Consider the following 22845-nt stretch of genomic DNA (forward strand, 5'->3'; position numbering starts at 1 on the left):
CTGCCTACTTGAAATGCCAAAACTGTGCATCTACTTAAATTTATCTCAACACCTCAACCCAGGACTGTGTGTGTGTGTATGGCTATATGTGTGATGTCTATATATATATATATATATATATATATATATATATAAATTGTAAAATGTTTGGTTAAATAAACACATGATTTGGGAAAAAAAAAAAAAAGAAAAACATTCCAACACAGCGAGTTTTCAGTCTGTTTGGGAACTCACCGCACTCATTAGGGAGTCGAGTACGCTGACAGCGAAGGCGGTGCCGCAGGCGAACGGCTGAGTGAGGTACAGCTCTGTGTCTGGGTCGTCATCGTCATCTTGGTCCAAGAACTGAACATTTGAGTCGTTCACTGAGAGAGGGGACATGCTGAATTAGAGAAGGGCAGTGTGAAGCGCACACACACTTACACATAGACACCAACACACCTGAGAGTTTAGAAGCATACAACACATATATATTTTTTAATGCTGCGTTACATTTGAGAAGATCTTAGTAATGTAAGAGAAAGGTCTCAGGTATATAGGTATTGCTGTATGGCTGAAGCTTCCAATATAATGCAACATCAGATGCACATTATATCTCACTGTGTTACACCACTGCACTTACTTTAAAACACAAGAAAAAAACAAACCTTTATTTCTTCTCCAAACAATTGACATGTTTTTTTGTTTTTTTATTTTTACAGATTATGAAATTTATATCAGTTTTAAAATATAATATTTTATCTGGAATTTATTTTTTTGTCCACATATGTATAATTGTTTGGAATGTGAAAAAATGTGTTTCTGAGGTTTTGAATGAAATATATTTTTCATATTGAATATAATATATATGTAATTATATGTACTGTATAGAACATGCAGGGTGCATTTCATACATTTAGGCAAACCACAACTTTAGATAACCATTGAAGAAGTCCCCAATCTTAGTACCTCTGTTGCCACCATATCTCTTTTTTTTTTTTTTTTTTTTTTTTTTTTAAATCACTGTTATCCAAACTACATACCTACACAGAGCCTCGGTCAAAATACAGTGACAGTAGCATATATAAAATCTAAAATAGGTGTGCATATTTATTTAAAAAAAAGAAAAAAAAACCCACTAAGGGTGTATACATAAAAAGTAAAATTTGAGACTTCAACAATGGCTACTATCTCACATGAGAAAACCATGCATTTAATGACATGCTATGTTTTTTGTTTTTTTTTAGGGAATTTTTTTTTTGATGGATGTGTTTTTGTCACATCATCACCTTTATAGAAATACATCTCACATATTTACCTGTACCCTGAAAGTCAAATTAAAGCCAGATAACAACACACTTTTTATATCATTAATAATAAAAATATGGTCTGCACAGTATAAATTAAACTAACCCAATAATGAAAGGATTTTTTAACACCTCTCAAGTATAATAAAATAGGTACAATTTTAAAAGTAGGAGTTCTCCCTATACTGCACTTCTTTTTCCCTACATTTCTAGCAGCAGTGGCCAGTGATGGCTCTATGAGCCAACATTACTTCAAAAACGAGCATCATACAAGTTTTCTGTTTGATTTGTGCAATATCTGTGCCTGAAGATATGGCATGAGGGAGAGAGAAAGAAAACTGAAAAATAAAATTTAAAAATAAACAAACAGCTTAAAAGATGGATTGATCCTAAGTTTTTTGTTTTTGAAATCTGATTTCTTCCCTTCTTTCCTGTGAGCTGTGGAACAGAAATGTCAGTCAAAGGGAGAAGGGGGCTGATGCAAACAGGCCTGGGCCAAAGGAGTGAAGGGGCGGTGGGGAGGGTTGGGGTGGCGAGGAGGGGAGGGGTGGTAAGAGGCCGAGGGGTTGTTGCTATGAAAACAGCCACAAGGACAGACTGAGCATGATCAAAGGCCTAGTGAATCTCTGCAAACCCAGCTGGAGGAAAAAAAAAACTGCCCCAAAAAACGGGGGGAAAAAAAAAAAATAATTAAAAAAAGGGCCAAAACAAGACAGACAATTTAAACCAGAATGAAGAATAAAAATGTGTTCAAAGTGAAGCCATGGGAGCGGCGAGAGCCTTGACTGCAGCCAGATAAATCAAGACAAGCTGATGAGGAGCGGCGCGGCGGAGCGAGGGAACGAACGGCAGCGGAGGACAAAGGCTCAGCTTACCCAGCTCTGTTATCATTTGTATGTTGGTTCCACTTTTTTTTTCCTGACTGAGTGAAACCAGTGGCAGTAGTTTGCCAGGTTTAGCTAATGGCGATGAGACAGTGCAGAGAGAGGGAGAAATTGTGTCGTTATTGAAACAGTTTCAAATACTGCAATAAAGGCATTTGGCTGTCTCAGACTGCTCGCGTCAACTTCAGAATTACTCTGAAATATTCATGGCTGTCCAGTATCTAAAACTGAAGCACCCTGGATTAGAGTGCACAGTAGATACGAAGCCCAAGCTGTCACAGCACCGTACCACTTCAACAACAATAATAAATAATTTCATGGTAAAGCAGTGAGAGGGATAAAAAAAGGTCTTATCCATAAACACACCTACTTTACACGCCATGCAAACAAAATTGATCATGAAACTCAGATGAGGTGTGTTTTTTAGGTTTCAAAATGACTAATCTGCTTCTGGCACTGTAACCTGTACATATGACAATGTAATTACAGCATATATTTCCCATAAGACATGCAGCCACTCTCTCTTCTGTATTCTTTTACTTTTTCCTTTCCTGAGAGACAATGTTATCACATCTAGTGTTGCTGCTGCTGCTGCTGGAAAATTTGTCAGCAAAGAGCATGCAGAGACGCAACCCCGGAGCCACTAGCATTTAAGGCCAGGGACAGAAACTGGTGACTCCAATGTGTACTATCTAGTTTTGATGATTACATATGCGGTCAGCAGTGTAATGGGAGAGGCTCTATTCAGGTAATGGCTAGGCTGGTTACAAGTAATATTAGGCAGCTCCTTTCTCTTTCTGGCCTTTTCTTAGCTGGCCTCATGCTCCATTGCTCCCTAATTGGGTCAGAGGAGACAGAGTAGCTGGTCTCTGGTGCTTTAGAAGGCCCCTCAGAGATCTGAAAGTTTCATGAGTCCCCATCACCAGTGGGAATACAACCAGTGGCATTGTGATTAATAAATGGACCCATTTTGCAACTAAGGCACTTTTCCTCTTCTACCTTTTCTCTTCCCTTTTCTCCCTCTCTCACTCTCTCCATCAGGCTGAGTTTCTCTTGTCCATTAGTGGACAAACAGCAGGAGATGTGGCTTTTGTCCTGAAAGTGTGTGTTTGATGTCTTCAGGTTGAGTCACTATTTGACAAAAAAAAACTAGCAAATCCAGTAACTCATATACGAATATGAACTTGAGTTGGGCAGAGCTACCGACAACATGAGAGTGGACAAAAATTCCACACCGTGCATTCTTTAGTCCGTTTGACCTTGAATGAGTTGGAACTTTTGATAGCAGAATGATGCCTGGGATTATTAGATCTGTATGTCTACATCTGGAAATGAATAATGAGCTGATTGGTACATGTAGTTACTGGATGTAACATGCAATGTTTGCAACTGAGGTGGGTGGAAACAGTTTTACCTAGTTCTGTGATGATGGGGATGTTGGATCCGGTGGTGACAGATGCCTGACGCACGAAACCATGTACTGGACTGCTGTCTGGAGATGACCTGTCCATTCCAGGAGGCGTGAAACCTTTATACAAGAGAAAACACACATATAACCTGAATACATCAGCAGATAATATAACCAGGCAGCATTAGTGCATCAAGTATTCAGTCTGAGCAGCAAACTTTATAGCAGATGTAAAGGCTTTCCTTGTGGTAAAACATTAATTCCTACCTAATACAAATGCAGTCATGTGAAAAAGAATGTTTTCACAGGACTCTATGTAGCCCTGTGAAGAAATATCTTTACTGATCACCTTTACTACTTCCATAGCAATTAAGAGGATAAGTAGGAGCCAGGTGCAGCCAATCAAATGCACTTGATTAACTGATCATAAGCAAATGTGAGCACCTCTATAAAAGAAGCTTTTTTTTGGCAGTTTGCTGGCCTGGAACATTTGGGTGTGGTTAACACAATGCTATGATATTCCCAATAGTAGACATCCCGGCAATGCTGAGAGAAACTGCAAAAACAAAAAACCCCAAGAGCTCCATCTCAGCCCCCACAGACCTCAGTTAGCATGTAAACAGTTAAAGTTCATGACAGTAGAATTAGAAAAAATATGGCTTGTTTTTTAAGGGCTGCCAGGAAAAAACATTTTTTTTCTCTATAAAGAATACAGCAGCATGGCTTAGGTTTGCAAAGTTACATCTGAACAAACCACAAAACCTCTGGAACAATGTCCTTTGGAAGAATGAGACCAATGTGGAGATGTTTGGCAAAAAACAAACACAGCATATCAGCACAAACACCTCATATCAACTCTCCAGCACAGTGGTGGAGGTATGATGGTTTGGGCTTGTTATGCAACCACAGCATCTGGGCACCGTGCAGTCATTGAGTTGACCGTGAACTCCTCTGTATACCAAAGTGTTCTAGAGTCAAATGTGAGTCCATGTTATTGCTGCTAAAGGTGGTTCTACAAGCTACTGAATTATGGGGTACACTTAGTTTTTCCCACAGGAATGCATAGAGTCCCAGAAACCTTCTTTTTCACATGACAACACTGAGAAGAAAACAAAAAGCTTGGCTTTAGCTTGAATTTATATTAAAAAATAAACATACATTATCTGCGCATTTCTTTTTGCTGGGTTTCTATATGCAGTAACTGTGTTTTGGCTTTGTGTGGGTCTTACTTTTTATTGCAAATATCAACGCAGTCTGTGTTTTACTACACAAGTATCACAGGCATAAAGGCATGGCCCGAAATTCTGTATCAATACAATTGCACATAATGCATTCTGTCTCACCCAGCATGAAGTTTCTGATGTGCATTTTATGCTACTCAAACATGTGGATTGACACACACACACACACACACACACACACACAAAACAGAAAGAAGGCAAAAGTGGCTAAGTGAACCAGGTGCCTGCCTAAAAACTCAAATAGTGATACTGTGCTTTTAGGGGTCAGCTAAGACATATTTAGCATTCACATCCCTCCATCAACTGGCAGACATAAATTTTATATGTTGTTCATTTTGTTACAATAAAATTGGTGAAGTGGATCCTGAAAACCTTTTATCGGAAATGGTGTGGCACAGAACCATGAAATACAAGTGCAAGTGACAGGAGTATGAATTCACATGACTTCACATTTTTGCATTTCCTCAAAGTGACAAGTAAACACCTTAAATCTGTAATGCTATATGCATAATGCATCAACTGTGTTTTGACATCCATCATTTAATGCTGACTACAGCAAAATGTCAGCTTATAGTGCCACCACCAAGGAAACATAATGCAGGGAATATATTCAGGTCACAAAGTTTTAAAAGGCTTGCAAATTCTCTCTGTGTGAGTGTGTGTGTGTGTGTGTGTGCCTTTCCTGTCAAGAAACTCAATGAGCTGCTTACATTACAAAAGAGATCTTTCAGCCCTTTGCAACGGAAAAGACACCAAATAGTTTAGTACACAGCAGGAAGCACACACTGAACTGAAGCATGGATAATCATAACTTTTGTTACACCAATTATTGAACTAGGAAATAGCAGTGGTTTGACACTTCAACCAGGGAGCACAGCTCAGATAGTGCAAACATCATTTTGTCGATGTCCATAAAGGATGATGTTTACTCCACTGGAGAGTGACAGCAAGTTTTTTGGATTCTGCCTCTAAAACGCTTCTCTTATTGTATCATAGTGAACATGAAGACTGTGCGAAGATGTAGAAGAGTTGTGCGCAATGCAACCCCAGAAAGTGGCGTTGGCGAGAACAGGGATACATGAGGCCTGCTGCAGAGCTGCTTTCAAAACCTGTTAGGTTACAAACAGCTCAAAAGTCGTACTGCAATGTGAGCTGGTGAAACAGAGAGCTGTGTGTCTGCTGAGTGCTGAAAAACAAAAAGAGCTCAAATGTGTTTATCTGCCTGATTGAGGAATAATCTCAGAAAAAGATTAAGGCAAACATTCACATACACTCCACATGAAAAATACTGTATCTCTCTATAGAAAAATCTCGTGTCCTTGTGATTGAATAACATTATATTTCTAGAATTGCCTAATTATACTAAATACATTCTATATTTCTCTTTCTCATTCTATATATATATTTTTTAAGTGGTAGACAATAATTATACCCCAAAGCAAAGAAGCTGGTTTTTGCTATTGTTAGGCTGTAACTTAGTTTGTTCAGCTACAATATACAATAGATGAGTGAGATCTGGGTTACATGCCCCCTTATCCCTGTAGCCCTGCAGGCACGGCTATGCTCTGTGGTTGACTACATGCTACAGCAGCCAGGAGAAGCTCTCCCCCAGGAAAGTGCATGTTTACTTATTCATTTGCACCTTCTAAATTCCACACACACAGCGTCTGAATGAGAGCATTGCCAGGAGGAAGGAATCCCCACAGCAATACCCATGATACAATGGCAGCACCTGGTTGTATGTGTGCATTTTCTTATGTATGCACGATTGCACGTCACTGTGTTTTCTTAAATGGGCTGTTAACGTAAGACCCAGCTGATGTATTGATAACACCAGCCTCCAACTATTTGTTTGGGGGAGAAGACATAAACCAGTGGGCTTCTGTATTGAGGTGGCTTTCTACAAGTACTGCTCCCCAGAGCGGCGTGCTCTCAGATTTACCCCTGCCGATTGTTGCTTGGTGGCACTGTTATTGACAGTGTATCACTCAGGGCTGAAGAAATAACTGCATTGGCATTCTAATAAAAATGTAGGTGTGCCCTCCACTAAAATAATAATGGCCTCTTGAACCTTCAACTTGGATTTATATTTACAACAGTCGCTGTGGTGGCACTAAATAGTGCTTACCTCAAGGCATGTCAAGCCTTTCAAGCTAATCATAAACTGAGGATTACCTGTTTGTGAATGTTTGTGGATAGACTGCCTTGGCATGAGTAACTGAATGTGATGCGTGCGCACACAACGAAACACTGAAGTGTGTGCGTGCATGTGTTGCTGTTTTGTTGTGACTAATGAGGAGCAGCTGAATTGGCCTGCCTGGTGATTTGTACTAGCTGCTTAATGATGATGAGGCCTGATGGGATGCCTGGTTCGTATGTTTGTCTGCAAACATCAACAATCTGTTCCAGACGATCTGCCAGACTCCAGATCAGGGGGAACAACATCAAATGACACAGTCATGTTGATTACATCATTAAAAAGTATTATCAAAGGTTTAGCAGCATCTAATTGCCAGGGACAAGACTGAAATCATCAGAAAATTGCATGGAGTAAACACTCTTCAAAGGCTTGATGAAGGTATAAACACAATGTTTTGTGTGTGCACATCTTCAGGAGTTACGGTGATGTCAGTTTACAGATGAGACTCAAGGCAGACTTTCAGAGAATTTCGGTTAAGAGCACTTAGCAGACTCTGTGCTTGACAAACTACATCCATCCCCGCCTGTGTGGCCTTCTCATTCCCCTCCAGTCTTTTCCTTTTTTATTTTTCAGTTTTTGACTACTGTCCTTTCCTCACTCCCATAACCTGTCCCCTTTGGCCAGGCGTGTACATGGACTCTAATGGGACACTTCTTACCTTGGGAATTAGCCTGTAAGACCCCAATGCTGTCATCAAACTGCATAGATTTGATGTTGAGTGTTGCCAAGATGCATTCCTTATCCTGCAGAGAGGCATCTTCGATATTGTTCTGATTGGCTGACAGTATTACACACATGTCGCAGAGGTTGATGTTGACAGCCCTTAAATCTGCCCGACTTAATGGTGTACCCTTCAGGGCGAGGAGAACACAGAGAAAGAGCAAGACAGCGAGGGAGAAAGCAAAACACAGAGAACAGACAGACACGGGGGAGAGAAAAATAAATTTAAGAAGTGAGCAGAGTGAGGCTGTGGGAAATTAGTTAACAAGTATTCTTGTTTTGAGGCAATGACATTCCACTGATCTAACCAGGCATTGGAGATTCAGAGACATGGACTAATCTAAAGGCTAGCCTGCGCTGAGGGCTGTGTTTGTGATTCTCCTCTGATCATCAGTCAAACCAGGCCTAACAAGCTCTAAGGCAGCAAGCCACGCCATCTGTGATGGGCACTGCAGCTGCAAAGCTCATAAACTCCACTTTGGATATGCAGGATGTGTCACTGCTCTGGATGAGGGAGGCTCACTGAGCTCTCATGAAGTAATCATTCAACTGAGAAATGTGTGATCAAAATCAAAATGGCAATCCCCTGAAAGATTTCAATATGAGTGTAGCTTAAAATGTCAACGCCTTTTAGTTGAACAGAGATTCTGGTTCAAATTTCTTTCACATGCAGGTGAACTAGTACTGTACACTCACAGGTAAGATGGAGACCTTGGGGAAGTTGTGTAAAGTTTCCCACTCTCTCCGAAGGTAATCCAGCGAGCCCACAAAAACAATAGGCTTTAGCTCATGGTAATGGAAATTGCTGGCTCTTAAAGGCATCACCAAGTTTCGCAGCCCCACTAAAGCGGACGTGACATCCCCAAATATACAGACCACTACATGGCCGCTTAGCACTGTCATGGAGGCTTCACTCCGGGTCTGCAGGGAACAGAGGGACATGGGAAAGGGGGAGAAAAGCAGAGAAAGGAATGAGAAAACAACATGAAGACAAAAAAAAAAAAAGAGAGGAAGAGACACACACAGAGACAAACACAGATTTACAGAATAAAAATAAAACAGAAAAACAGATAACAGAAAACTGGGTCAGGTGCATGAAGTTTATAAAGTTTCTAAACAGTTATATATCCACATTTAATCATTTCATTAACCACGTGTTTAGTTTTATGTTTATCTCTTCATTAGACAAATTAAACATACACGAATGTAAGCTGTAATGGTCATTAAAAAAATTCTGCTGCAATTTGGCTCATATTTTTAGCTGGTGGGCAAGTAATGAGTATCTACGTGACTGGAACATTTTTGGGTGATGCAGTCAATGGCAGAACATCCTTCAGATTCCCTTGAATCAAATGAAAAGCACACCGGGGTCACGCCCATCTTAGCCAAAGCAAAGATATGTTTTTATGTTTAATATACACAGTAGCTGACTGTGCCTTTTTATTTTATCCTACACAAACAATCTATGCGCTAAGCTAAATGCTTTAAACTGTCTTGTTAAAGCATCTGAGCAAAGTCATGCACCAAGTGTTGAAATGCTGCTCACAGATCCTTGGTGGATATACACACATATATATTAAAAAACAAACTCACCTTGAAACAACAGAGAGGCAGTGAGAGAAATTTCAATACACATTAGTATGCGATTGTGTTACTGCAGTACTGAGGGGAAATATTTGCTCCTGAGCATACTTACTACACCTCCTTTTTGTATATTTTATATATATATATATAATTTTTTTTTTTTTTTTTCCCACCCTCACTGAAATGCAGTAACAAAACTTTCGCCCCACTTACCAGGATGACTTTTTCGATGTCTTTTGAAGGGCACCAGTGAAACATCCCTGTCGAGTCATACCTCTTCACGTTCATGTCCATATTCTCAATTTGTTCATTTCCAGGAATTAAAAGGGGGTCGTGTCGACTGAGAAAAATAAATAATAGGAAACATTTATGTTAGACAATTTTAGTGGATGAAACCACAACTTGAAGGAGGGAAAAGACAGCCGGGGTTTCTTGAGATCTACGCTGTCCGTTCATTAAAAGTCCGTCTTATTCTCAAAGTACGAAACTTTCTACTGCGCTGCATAACTAGAATATCCCTCCTCTATTGTGTCTTATCCCCTGTGTGAAGGCATCAGAAAAGTCAATGACCCTTGTGCTCGCTGTGGTGCAGAAGAGAACAGCAAGATGTGAGTGCTACTGACTGAATGGCATGACAACACAAGGCCAATTACCAGCTTTTACCCTCTCTTCCAGTTCCTGACGCCATGTGGCTCAAACAGTAAAAGCTCCAGCAGGCTCACACTTTAAATATTTCAGGAATTTGCCCAATCACATTTTGCTCTCCCAACTGATGGTCATTAATGTTTCAGCAGCATGTCACAACCAAACAGGCTAATCCACAGCAGTGGGCTGCTGAGTTTTATCTGCTGTAACACTGACCATGAAAGGGTTCCTGTCAGTCTTGTTACACCGCCTCTCCTGTTCTTGAACTTATTCTACAAGACACAGCTCCTCTAAACACAATCCAGAAAATCGGATCAAAAACACCCAGTCAAGATAAGCTGCAAAAATGTAAGTGCTGTTTCTCCACAAGCGCTGCTTGTTTTGCAGCGATGTAAATTTAATTTATCGTCAATTTAAGAAAATAATGAAATCCTTGGTTAAATTCGGTACTGCCGATACTCCTAAAAATGGGAAACTGCAGGAAGATAGACATGTGAGTAAAATGGGAGAAAACATCTCAAGAATTTGACATACATCTCTCTCAGTATCACTCTCTCTATCCTCTATCAACACTGTCATTCACTGACAAGTCTTTGATGTTGTTTCTTCCTTCAACCTGCATTTGGATTGCATGCCATCGCAGGAAAAGTAAAAGTAAAAAAGAAAAAAAAAAAAGCTGTCAATTAGCCACCTTCTCTTTCCACCTCTCTTTCCCCCTCTTCCCTCTATCTGTTAGAGCAGGTGATAATAACACTGACAGCATTTAGTGTTTTTACACTCAGCCTGAATCTTTCATCCAGAGCCGCGTGTTGCGCCAATCAACTCCACGGAGCCCCCCGTCACTTCAATCTGCTCAGCTCCGCTCGCCTCCACACAGGGGCTGACTGGCGCATGCAGACGGGCTGCCGCTCCACCTCTCACTGCCAAGACAGCTATCTTTCACAGAGCTGTCAGCGGTGTGACTGGCAGCCTGTCACAGGCTCCGCACACCTCCTCCTTCCTTTTCCTTCTCCGTGCCTCGGGTTGAACCTACCACAAGGCTCAGGCAGAGCAGACATGACGTCTGTGCTACAGGGCCACGCCCAAGGGATATCAGCTGCAGATGATACTGTGACATCTTCTGCAAATGGATGTGCGTTGTCAGTCATGACCCATCATGAATGTTTGTGTGTGTGTGTGTGTGTGTGTATGTGCGTGTGTGTGTGTGTGTTTGGGGGGGGGGTGTTAACACCATGGTGAGAATGCAGATCATTAGGGAAGTTACATGTTGGTTTGGCTACTAATAAATTATTAACACAGGCGTGCTAAATGTCACCAAAATAGCAAATTAAGTGACAGATAAATGCAAAAGTTTTTTTTTAATTAATGTATTTTTTGCTATTCAATGAAGTGGATCCAAAACTAAGTAAGCCTATTTACTTAATTTCTAAGATAAAAAAATTGGCATTTGTACCAGAGTGCAAACTAAACATTGTGCTGGGTGAGAAACAATATTTTATCAGATGCGCTTTTATGGAGGACAAACAGTATTTCCCTTACAGCATGTCTCACTCCAGTGCCTCTCTCTCTCTCGTTCTCTCTCTCCCACAGTATATATTTCAAACAGAGTTGAATTATTCCAGTGTATCACTCTGCAGTCACAAGCTGGGGATGGGCGTGCTCCCCCAATCCCTCTCTGCCAGACTACGAAGGCAGCCTCTTGCTTTGAAAATTTTTCCCATCATGCAAACTGACAAAGGCATGCTTTTCAAAAGCCCACAGCCAATCTGTTGATCATTATTTATTTACAAAGGCCTTCAGGCTGCAAGTCCTGTAAAAACCATACTTGATACGTATGTTCGCTCTCTTGCTAGCTCTCTACTGTGTTTTCCCCCTTCTTGCTTGTTGAATAAAGTATCCCTAAGGCTACCTCAAACAATCACTTTTCATTCTGCATAAAATCCACCTTGCAAAGCACAAGTGTTTATATAATATATATGGCGTTATATGTTGACAGGGGCAGCTGTGAAGGGGGAGGCTGTGGACTGCGATGGGTAATTTGATGTTCTGCTAAAGGCTAATACTTGGGAAGAAAAAAAAAAAAAAAGCTACACCTATAACAGAGGACCTGTCATCCCAGGACCCAAGAGCCAGCAGAATACAGAAGCAACCCTAAAGCAGAAAAAAAAAAAAAAAAAAAACTTTGACACCGCTTTGAAGCGTTTTCAAAACTGAGTAAATAACTCGCAAGGATTATTATCACTGCGAGATCAAAGCACAGATGCATATATTACACGGCAAACGGGGACCGTCTTCTAAGCAGAAAAGGAAGAGAAGAAAAGGTTTTGTGCTTTAAGTTAGGCAAACTAAAGAACCTTTTAAACAAGCAGTTATCTGGAAATGTGCCAATGTCTAGTTGTTTTTGTAGCAGTTTTCTCCCTTTGAGCAAGGGCATCTAAACTGATGCTGTGCTGCAAACTAGACTGAAGGGTATGACTCTGTGTTGGGCTAATGGTTTGGCAAGTGTGAAGGCTTATTAAGTGCTTGTTTTGTTGTGAGGGGGAGGCCGACAACTATACTGGACAAAATCACATAGGCATGCCAGTGCAGTAGGAGGATTGCTGCCTAAGGGAAACTAGCAGGACTAACATACAAAGCACTCGACCACAATGGTACAGTAATAACTGAAAGCAGTATGCAGCATATGAAAACTGACCAAATAGAGACCAAAATAAAAATACTTTGTATCATAGCTCTCATTTATATTACTTTTATTAGCAAATGTTAGCCATTCATTTTTTTGGAAGAGTTTCAATTTTATAAATAAGATATATCATATATATATATGACATTGTGTTATACACAAAGAGTTTCTTAACGTAAAGCCAAAAAGAGAAATGAGTGTAGCTATGAGTGTTTCTGTCCTGTTAGATCTTCACCACCACACCTTCATCCTGCCGTCCCAATCCGCACAGCTCGGCCTCCCTCTATTTTCCACTCAGTCGTGTGTCTAACCCCGCCTTGCAGCCAGAGGAGCACAAAAACCTACCCCTTTTTATCTTTCAAAATCAATTAACAGCAATTTAATTCCACAGGACAGGATAAAAGGAAGGTAATATTTGAATTCATATTTGATTGTGATGATACATCTCGCATATGGCCTTAAGTACCAGAAACACTACTCACAGGGGTTCCCACAATAGAAGAGCAGCCCGAGGGCAAAGTAACCATGCAGGACCCTCTGATTGGTTGCTGGTGTCATTAGTGCCAGCATTGTTTAAGGAGTACATGTGGACCAGAACGGAGGAGGTGACAGCTGGGTCTTTAAAGCCAGAGGAGTTTTCAAACGGTTCCTCACAGCCGCTTTTCATGACAGAAATATTATTTCAGCTCTGTCATTAACAGCTGACAGCATGCCATCCTAAACAGCCAGCACCTAACAGGGCATTTCTCTTCTCTTTTTCACTCACAGAGTTTCTTACCTCCCTCTTCTGCCACCCCTAATTTGCCCCCTCCCATCCATCCAAACTCCCACCATCTCACCATCAGCAGCATACGCCTCTGAAGTATCTCTCAGACACATATCTCTTTCCCTCCCCCCTCTCCCTCCCATCTTCCTTATATCTGTCTTCCTCTCACTCCCAGTTTGAAGGCTGGAAGAAGAATAAAATCAGCATCTCTTACCTCATCATTTTGGGCGAGCAGTTGGGTGAGTTTCGCATCCCTCCGTTGCGCTGCTTTTTTTTGGGCGAGAGCGTTGATGGATGCTCATCTTCAACTGCAAACACATGCGCATAATGTCAGAGTAGAGACAGACGGTTGAGAAAGAGTGCTGGACCTGATATGAAAATAGGCAACAATCAATCAATCAATGCAAACCAAAAAAAAAGGAAAAAAAAACTGAACACAAGAAAAGGAAAATTATTAATTCAGTAAAAAAAAAAAAAAATAGAGAGAGAAAGCATTAGTAATGGTCAATTATTAAATCTGAAAAGGGCAGGAGAAAACCACGGAGGAAAAACAATTCACCTAAAAATTCCAAGGAAGGCTCATCCAAAAAATAAAGAAATAATTCCCCCACATTTTGGCTATCCTAAGGTGCAATTTTACACACCCTACAATGATACTTTACTGCGTCTGTTCACCCACTGAACTTTGCAGGTGGTTGGACCTCTAGCAGTTTGCATCTGAGTGACCATGCTTACCTATGTGATGCTACAGACTGTTATTGTCTCTGGGGCACAGGCAAAAGCAATGACAATGATATAAATACAGGTTATGGAGATGAATTTTGAGTGTGTCGTTTACTTCCTAATGAAACTACTTGAACCCCACACCATAATTCATGTTCTTACTAAAGCTCACAATGGCTCTTCTACGGGTCTACCTCCATGCCAAGAGGACGCTCAGCACGCATCATGAAGGTCAGGGCACGTTAGCAGTGTATGAATTAGTGGATTATAAATTTCGAAAGCATCTGGCAAATGCCATAATTACCAAGCGGAAGAAGGTCATGATATGTGTTACGAGTTTAAATAAAAAATAAATGACTTATGTCAGATTAAATATTCAGCATCTCTGTTTTATGTTTTGTTGGACATGAGCCATAGTCACCGAGTTATTTTATAGCTTTTTTTCTTCTTTTAAAGATTATTTGATCATATCTAGGTTTGGCTTTCTGTCAGCCGTGCTTTGCTATGTTGACAAAAACATAAATAAATCAAAAAAATAAAAACACTATTTTTCAAACTTTGCTTGAGTCCCAGCCAGACAGAGAGAATGAGAAAGAGCAGCCAGAGTGAGGCCAGGCCCAGTTGTCTGAAGATTTCAGTCAAGCTAACAGTAGTCTGATCTTCTCTACTGTCTGTGAGTTTCAAGAGCTTTCAGACAGGCACCCAGATACTCTTATCCAATCTACGCTCTCCCAGCGCAAATGTCAAGTGCACCGTCACTTCAAACCCGCATTAGTCCTTTGGTTAGAAATCAATAACACAGCATGATATTAGTGCAAATCAATGTGCGCACTGCAAGCCGTGGTTATTCCAAGCATGTGGAATTTCATTATTCTCTGAGCACCTATGTTGTCACCTAATTCTGCTAATAAAAGATGAGAAATATGGCTTTGCCTTCTAATAAAATGTCATTCTCTGACATTTCCTTTATGCAATTGGGCAATCAGAATAGGTAATATCACAAGCATTTTACACTTTACAAAGAATTCTTTCTCTAATGTACTTTGAAAATACCACGCCAGAAAGTGCATTCCTTGCTATACTGTTTGACAAACTCCTCTTTGTTTAAACGTAATTTGGTAACTTTAGACACAACAATAACCTGGAATGCTTTTCACTCACTGCATAATGAAAAATCGCTGAGCTCACAACACTTAGAAAAATTTCTGAAATAACGCTTTAGTTCTAAATTCACCGGTTTAATTACCCCTTTGCTTAAAAGTGATCTAATGTAGACAGTAGCAGCCAGATCTGTGCAAAGCAGCAGGAGAAACAACAGCAGCAGCTCCAGCAGAGTGAGCCGTCATGCAGCAAACAAGACAAAATGAAGGGACGGGACAGGGTTACTGACTGATGCATCCCGCTAAGGGGCCAACCTACAGTGCCTACTGTGACTGAGCAGCATGGCATTACTGGGGTGGTAGCGGTATTTCACCGGCAGACTGCGGGCCCGGTTCAGCCGACTGTCAGTCAGGGATCTGGTCGTCACATCTCCTGGACCTGAGATACTGAAGCGCAATTGCGAGGGGTCGTCCCTGGGCCCCAGCCGCATGGGGAGCAGGCTTCCTTTACGGTTATTAACAAGGGGGATGTTGACTGCGCCAGGGTTGACCAGGGGGTCCTGGTTGGGGTGCAGGGTATTGGGAAGAAAAGCATTTGAGGCGATGGAGGTGGAGATGCAGCCGGTGGTTTTAAGTATTTGGTTTTGAAAAGACGGTCTAACTTCATCCGTTACTGTCAAACAGTGGAGAACAAAGAGTGTGAGAACACCTGTTTTAATGCTCATAAATTACTGAGTAAACTAGTGTTATTGTATTTCAAATTCTATATTTTTTATTAGATATTTCAGGGTAAATTTCAGAAAAAACAAGTCATTATTTCACATAGGATCTTTAAAATAAATATGTGATAATTATTTAACAAAGACTGCAATTTTTAAGTTTTGATTGAAGCCACTTAGGGGGAAAAAAACTTCTATCAAGGCAGGGACCATGTATCATTTTCCTAATAATGGCTAAAACCTTTTAAATGAAATGTTCACAGTACTATTTCCTCTTCATTTGTGATAAATTCATTAGAAGTCTCTTAATTTTATTTCTCATTTGTGCTACACTCTGGTAGAACAAAGCAGAAGCATGGCTTGGCTAAAGCCAGTCACAACCAATTAAATATTGCCACTTCAAGCATGTGTAGCACACCACAATAATTTCAACAAATAAAAAACCATAACTAAATATTTATAATATTGTAAATTCAAAACATCTAATCATTAAACATTTATCGGATTCATTTTGGATTATGTACACACGTGTGGTTTAATTCCACATGAAAAATGCTGCCATTCTGTCCTAAAACAGAAGATTTAGAATTTTTTTCTGTTACAGTAATCGCTGGAATACGAGAATAAATACTCACATATGTACCAAATATGTTCACCCAGTCCTTTCACTAAACTCACACAGACACACACTCACACACACAGTCCATCTGTGGCTGCAGAGTCAACCCGCATGTTTGTGTGTACTGAAAGGGTCATGGCACACTGCAGGAAGACAGCAGAGGGAGATGAGTAAAATATCTGGTTGTAAAGTTGACTGGGAGAGGCGGAGCCCTTTTCCTCCCTTTGGTTGAAGGGTGGTTGGTTGGTTGTTTGGAGGAGAGAGCATGCTTGGGTGGCCCTGGGCGATAAACAGACGTTTATCCCAGCCGTCAGCTGCCTCCTTGATTTACAGGGCGCCACCGATAGCTCCTGGATTCATCTGGCCCTTGTCAAACACGTGCAGCGTTACAGAGTGTTCACCCGCCCTGGCAGGTCCACTGTGCATCCTGAACAACCCAGACGGCAACTGTCCCTTCTTGAAATGATAATCACATGATGGTACTGTCCTGCATGCAAGCCTTATCAGATCGCCGTGACCCAATGTAAACTGGATGATGAGGCGGAGGAATAACAAGTAAAAATGTTTACTTTAGTATGTGAGCTAAGCTGGCTTTGCCTTTTACTGCGTTTGCTGCATGAGCAAGCTTTGTTCTACAGCTGCATTGCAACTGCATGAAATAGCTTTTTAAGCCATGCACTGTGGTTGTTACAATTATAAAGAAAAAAAACTTATATTATGATAACTGCGCTTCCTTTTAGTTTGCTAAACAGGTGAGGCAGCCATTATTTCCTAAAGGAAACAAAAAAATGTCCTTATTGTCAGTATGCCTAATAATAACAAATACATTTAAACTGTAGACACAAAGTGTTAGAGGTGACAAATAGCATTTCAAAAATGAAATGTATTCTTAACCAGTAAAGTAAAAAACAAAAATAAAAAAGGCATTTAACAATTATTTCCCAAAGATTTACCTATATTGCAATCGGCTTTGAATCGAACGCCAGCCTCTTTATGGCTTCCACTGTTCCCTGGTGTTGTAGCGCCATCTGCTGCTACATGCAGCACAATACAAAAAGAATATTTCATGGAACTACATAGTACTATCAATACTACACACAAAATAATACTATGATCTCAATACTTTAGTTTTCTGTCAAGATATGTTAAAATTATTTTTAGGATAGTTAAATTAAAATAAACTGGGTATTTTAATTAAACACTGAAGTTAAAATGTTTAAACTTAGTTGCTTACAGTTTTTCTTTTCATAGGTATAAGAAAACAGCATTATATTCTAAAGCAGAGCATCAGTACTAAGTATGCTACATGACATATTGAGGGGGCTAAAGGCTATACACAAAGCTGTGGCAGAAGGACAGGGAAACACACTTACGTGATCTGACAAATCCGTTATACTTATATTTGGCTGGGGAGGATGCAAAGACAAGTGACAAGTCACACACAAGGAGAAAGGGTGTAATGAAATACACACATTAGGAAAGACATCAACATAAGAGCCGTGAATGGAAATTGAATCAAATGTAAATCTAATGTAGTCTCACGAAAAGTTATGAGGGCACAAACCAATAATGAAAAGAATGAATAATTGAAACAACTGTAAAAGTCTAATGTGGCACTGATTAAAGTATGATGTGATGGCACATAAAAGGCAGACAGATTAATGAATGAATGAATGAATTGTCCATTCTCAGAGTGAGCCATGCTTTTAGGAAAGTATACTAAACGTGTAATGGGATGTAATGATGGTCTAATGGCTGGTTTTAATACCTTTTTTTTTTTTTTTTTTTTTTAAAAGGAACTACATTTCATGTTACATCATTTAGCAATTCAGTTTTTATCTTTTTATAACTGCGTTTTGTGTTTTTAAATTGCAAAAATGATGGGAATTGTGAGGTGTGTAGACAGAACAAATAAAGCAACAATGGGAAATTAAAAACAACAAATACATACTTTAGTGCATGTATAAATCCAAAACAGACAACAGCTGCTCAAAACAGCTGTGCTAACAGAGCAAAGATACCTGATTTTCGCATGCAGTCCAGCCGTCTCATACAAATGGAGATTTTTTTTAAATTAGGCACTTTTTTAAAACTTGAGTTTAATGCACAGTCTTTGGGGTTGTATTTTAAAAGGGTTGACCGAGGTCTCCACTTTTACCAGTGCAGTTAATTCTCTGGTAATTACAGTTTGTGACCTTGACCGAGGAGATATTAAAGACTGGTACCACTAGAACTACTTATGCAGTAGGCACTTGAACTGAGCTCAGAGCTGCTGACACTCCCCACTCTTTCCCAGAGTCTCTTCCAGCAGTAAAGGTCACAGTGAGGGCCCAGGGCTGGCCTATGACACAGATCCTCAAAAAGAGACCCACAGTGGCCTTGGCATCTGTCTCTAGCAATCTGCCCGCACCGCAAAGGCGGCAGACTAACTGGCTAGCATCTGGGGCATAGCGAGGCGGCATAGGACGGGGTGGGTGGGGGAGGGTGGTTGAGGGGGTGAGGGTCTGCCTGGTGGACAGGAGCTGTCAGGGCAAGTTTGGTGATGAACCAGCAGGGCTGGGAAAATGCAAACATAATTTCTGTGTCAGGATAGATAAGGTCCCCAGCAATGAGATGCAGATTCACACACATGCGTAGACACCGAGATACAAGTGCATGTTGTTGCACATGCACACACATATACAGGCCAGAAGATTGTGGACAAGCCAAAACCATCTCCCTAGCCCCAGGTCCCCAACTCTTGTCCAGAGCCCTGCTTAATAAAAGCTTTAGCATCTCCGTTACATAAACCAAGTTAAAACCTCCTCACTGATTAAAGCTTTTCTAAAGTGGTGATGGTCACATCACAAAAAACACCATATATGCTTGATTTATAGACAAAAGACTTCTCAGGCAGCCAAAGAACTCAGTTAAGGTTCAACTTGATGACAATCGCTATAAGCAAAACAATGGAGAAACTACATTCAGTACACTCCTCTGCCTACACCATCTGCAAATGTATCATTACTCATTTAGTTTGTGTGTGTGTGCTAAAAGTTGCTATAATAAATATTGTATAAGTTGATAAAGTAGTTCAGTTTTATACTCATGCCATCATAACTTCCTTATAAGTTGTCTGTGTTACTCTGTATATATGCGGCCCTAATTTGGCATGCGTAAGAACACAGCAGCTTAAACGAAGCAGTTCTATCCAAGAAATCAATAATCAAAGTACAAGAAAATATTTTGTTCAGATGTGCAAGCGTGTGAAGTCATCGTGGATAAAGATGTCTTATGCTCTCAGCCTGGTGGAAAAAAAGAGGAAACGGGGAGAGGAAATCCAACAATCCCTGACTGACAAAGCCCAATGCGCTCCTTCACTAAACTCACTTTGTTCAGATGAAGTCGGGGTTAAAAAGAGAAAGAAATCTAAGACGGAGGAGGCTTTCCTGAAATCCTACAGGGGGTTGAGGGAGAAGTGAGATCAGTAACCATGTAATGGCCAGTAATTGGTACCGAGGGATATCAGCGCAGGCCCAACTACAAGAGGCCAAGCAAAACTCATCATGGCATGTTTGACACTAATCTAGGCTGAGTCGGCAGACGGTGGGAGAATGTTGAGAAGGAAATCAGATCTGTATGTCTGAACCCAAGGCTTTGATAGCTGGGCCTACTGCTGCCATGTCTAATTGACAGACAATTTAGTATTTCCCATCCACTCAAAAGGAAAACAGAATCGAGGCAATCTTCTAGGAGCCTCAGGCCTCTTACCTTTCCTTTATCAAGCACTTTTTATAGTTTCCATTTTGGTTTTAATTTCTCCTTCTCTTGGCTTTTCCTTTATCCATTTTCTTTTACCCTTTACGGCTGCATAAAGCCTCCTATTTTTCTCATTTCATTTCTCCTCCTTCCTAATTCACTGCCATGTTCCTACTGTGTAAAATGTGACAAAGTATTAATGGATGCAGGACAGATGCAGTACAAGGAATACATTTCTGAACAGTAACATAAATGTGGGGGGAAATGTAGGTTTTCTTTCTTAATCACTGCTTAGTTAAAATGGGATTTCAGTTCAATTATTATTTGTGCCCTGCTCCTCACTTTTAAGGCCTGGCAAGACTATAAAGGCTTAAACAACATATTATGTATGATTCTCTAAATTCAGCATGAAAATAAACCCAAAATCTCAGCATTGTTTCTCAGCAAGATTAAAAGAAAATGCAGAAAAAAGCAAAACCTACTTCAACTGAAAAGTGTACAAACTAAAAAGTGTTAACTCAGATGTTTGCAAGAGCCTTCAAAGTAAATATATAAGGCATAATTTAACAAATGCTGTCATTAAAATACAGTATAAAATCTTTCATTGTTGTATATTCAGACATCTTACCTGAAACAGTTAAAGAAAAAGACAGAAAACACCACGCTCCAACAGTGACATTATCACACGACTGCGTGATTGGTGCAGCATGCGGGAGCCACATGTCCAACATCTATAGTACTTACAGCACCACCACTGAGCCACGCCACTACTTATCAACCACACATACTACAACTCAAAGAAAATCTAACCAGAGATAGAGAAAGACAGAGATAGATATAGAAAAAGAAAACAGATATAGAAAAATTATAATAGAAAAAAAAAACAAACACGGACCACAGCTACACAAACAATGGAGTCCCAGTAAACAAATTACACCACACAGACAACATAACACACACACACACACACACACACACACACACACACACACGTACAGTACCTCTACATGGTACAATACACAGATCACACACCACAGACACGTAACAGCATGTGTTGGGCGGTGTAACTTACAGGCACGTAAAGTGGTTGCGCAATCATGAACAGAGACAGAGGAAAGTGGGTAGGCCCTCTGAAGGGTGTCCATGTTACTATGTACACTGCCTGACATGCAAGAGCAGTCTTGCTCTGAACGGCCGCAATCAAAACAACATGCCAGTTTCATTCGTTTGTAGACGGACATCTTGGCTACAGTCATGTTTTGGGATGAGAGGAGAGGAAAAGCAGCAGGTTAATGGCAAAAGGAGAAATATACATCTAGGGGAAGTCGGAAGGTAACTTCATCAGAAAGTGCAAGCCTTAGTCACCTGCTCCCACAGACTTGAGCCCCAAATTACATAAATGAACTCCAAGTGCAGATTTAATCAAGAGTCCAGTTACATTTACCTTAACAAGTCAGCTGGTAAAATTTTATTTTCTAAATATAGTTATTTTAAAAGTGTCTCAAAATTTGACACATTATTGGTGTTACAATGTTATCAATTATGAATGCAACAATTGTACGCTAGTGAATTATTTCTTATTATTAATGAGATGCTTCTTAGGAGTTCAAGCTGTGTACTAAGGCTATAACAAGTCAAAAGGCAAAATTATAACAGTGGGAAAGAGGGTTAGGGAGAAGGGGAAGAGGTAGGGAGGCATTCAGGGAAGAGAGGCATGAGCAATGTCTTCAGCAGCAAACCTCATACAATGTTTCATACATTTGTACATCCTCTATCCATTGGGCTAAAGGAGTGGATCACGTACCTGTATCCCATCATGCAGCTGTAGCGGTTCTGTCCAAGGCATCACACTATTCTACTGGCTAGACTGGCCAATTCATGCTATATTCAAACCTGCAATTTCACTGTTCCACTCCCCAAAGGGCCTTCACTCTAATCTGCATGTGCTTAAATGGTGTCTGTGAAAAGAATATGTCATTATATAACGTATACATATATAGATGCATGCTAAAGTGTCAGTTTGTTTTTATCTGTAATTTCAAGAGACACTAAGTAATGTTTGAAGGTAGAAACAGCACTTTAGTGCAAATACAAATGGGAAGTGAAAATCACAAGGAATAAAGGAAGTATTAACAATTCATTCGATACACAATTTACTATCCCCAAATTATGCCACATGTACTTATACATTTAAATACCATATGTGCCTGTTTTTCAAGATTGGTTTGTACCTGGTAAATTTTGAATTTTGGTTTAGTGAAAAGCACATTTTTTGAACGTAATCTAACATTTGCCTTATGCCTCCAATTTAAAACCATTACTGCATGGGAACACTGTGCTGCATTTAATCTTGTCTTGCAACAACACAGTAAAATTAGTTTCCAACTAACATTTCCAACATTAAATGACCAGGCTGGACAAATTTTAAAAAGAGAAGCATTTGTCCATTTACATATACCTGTTGTACCTGTTGAGCCCCCCCCACCCCATTCTTTCTTTAAAACACTGCTGCTGTGTGTCAATTCAACA

At 40.2% G+C, this 22845-nt stretch overlaps 1 protein-coding gene across 5 annotated transcripts in view; it reads right to left on the bottom strand.

The window, feature by feature from the left end:
• kcnma1a (potassium large conductance calcium-activated channel, subfamily M, alpha member 1a) overlaps positions 1-22845 on the bottom strand; it is a 161118-nt gene that overhangs the window by 13942 nt on the left and 124331 nt on the right. For 4 of the 5 annotated variants that reach the window (XM_030748487.1, XM_030748486.1, XM_030748485.1 and 1 more), the window contains 6 exons: positions 13632-13725; positions 9537-9663; positions 8436-8660; positions 7678-7870; positions 3585-3698; positions 235-365 (listed from right to left, as the gene is read on the bottom strand). In XM_030748487.1, coding sequence (XP_030604347.1) covers positions 235-365; positions 3585-3698; positions 7678-7870; positions 8436-8660; positions 9537-9663; positions 13632-13725 — 884 coding nt within the window. Of the gene's footprint in view, positions 1-234; positions 366-3584; positions 3699-7677; positions 7871-8435; positions 8661-9536; positions 9664-13631; positions 13726-17531; positions 17613-17951; positions 17985-22845 lie in introns of all 5 variants that reach the window. The other variant, XM_030748483.1, reaches the window with a different exon arrangement.

Source organism: Archocentrus centrarchus, chromosome 15 (assembly GCF_007364275.1).
Source record: "Archocentrus centrarchus isolate MPI-CPG fArcCen1 chromosome 15, fArcCen1, whole genome shotgun sequence".
In the NCBI taxonomy this organism is placed as follows: Eukaryota; Metazoa; Chordata; class Actinopteri; order Cichliformes; family Cichlidae; genus Archocentrus; species Archocentrus centrarchus.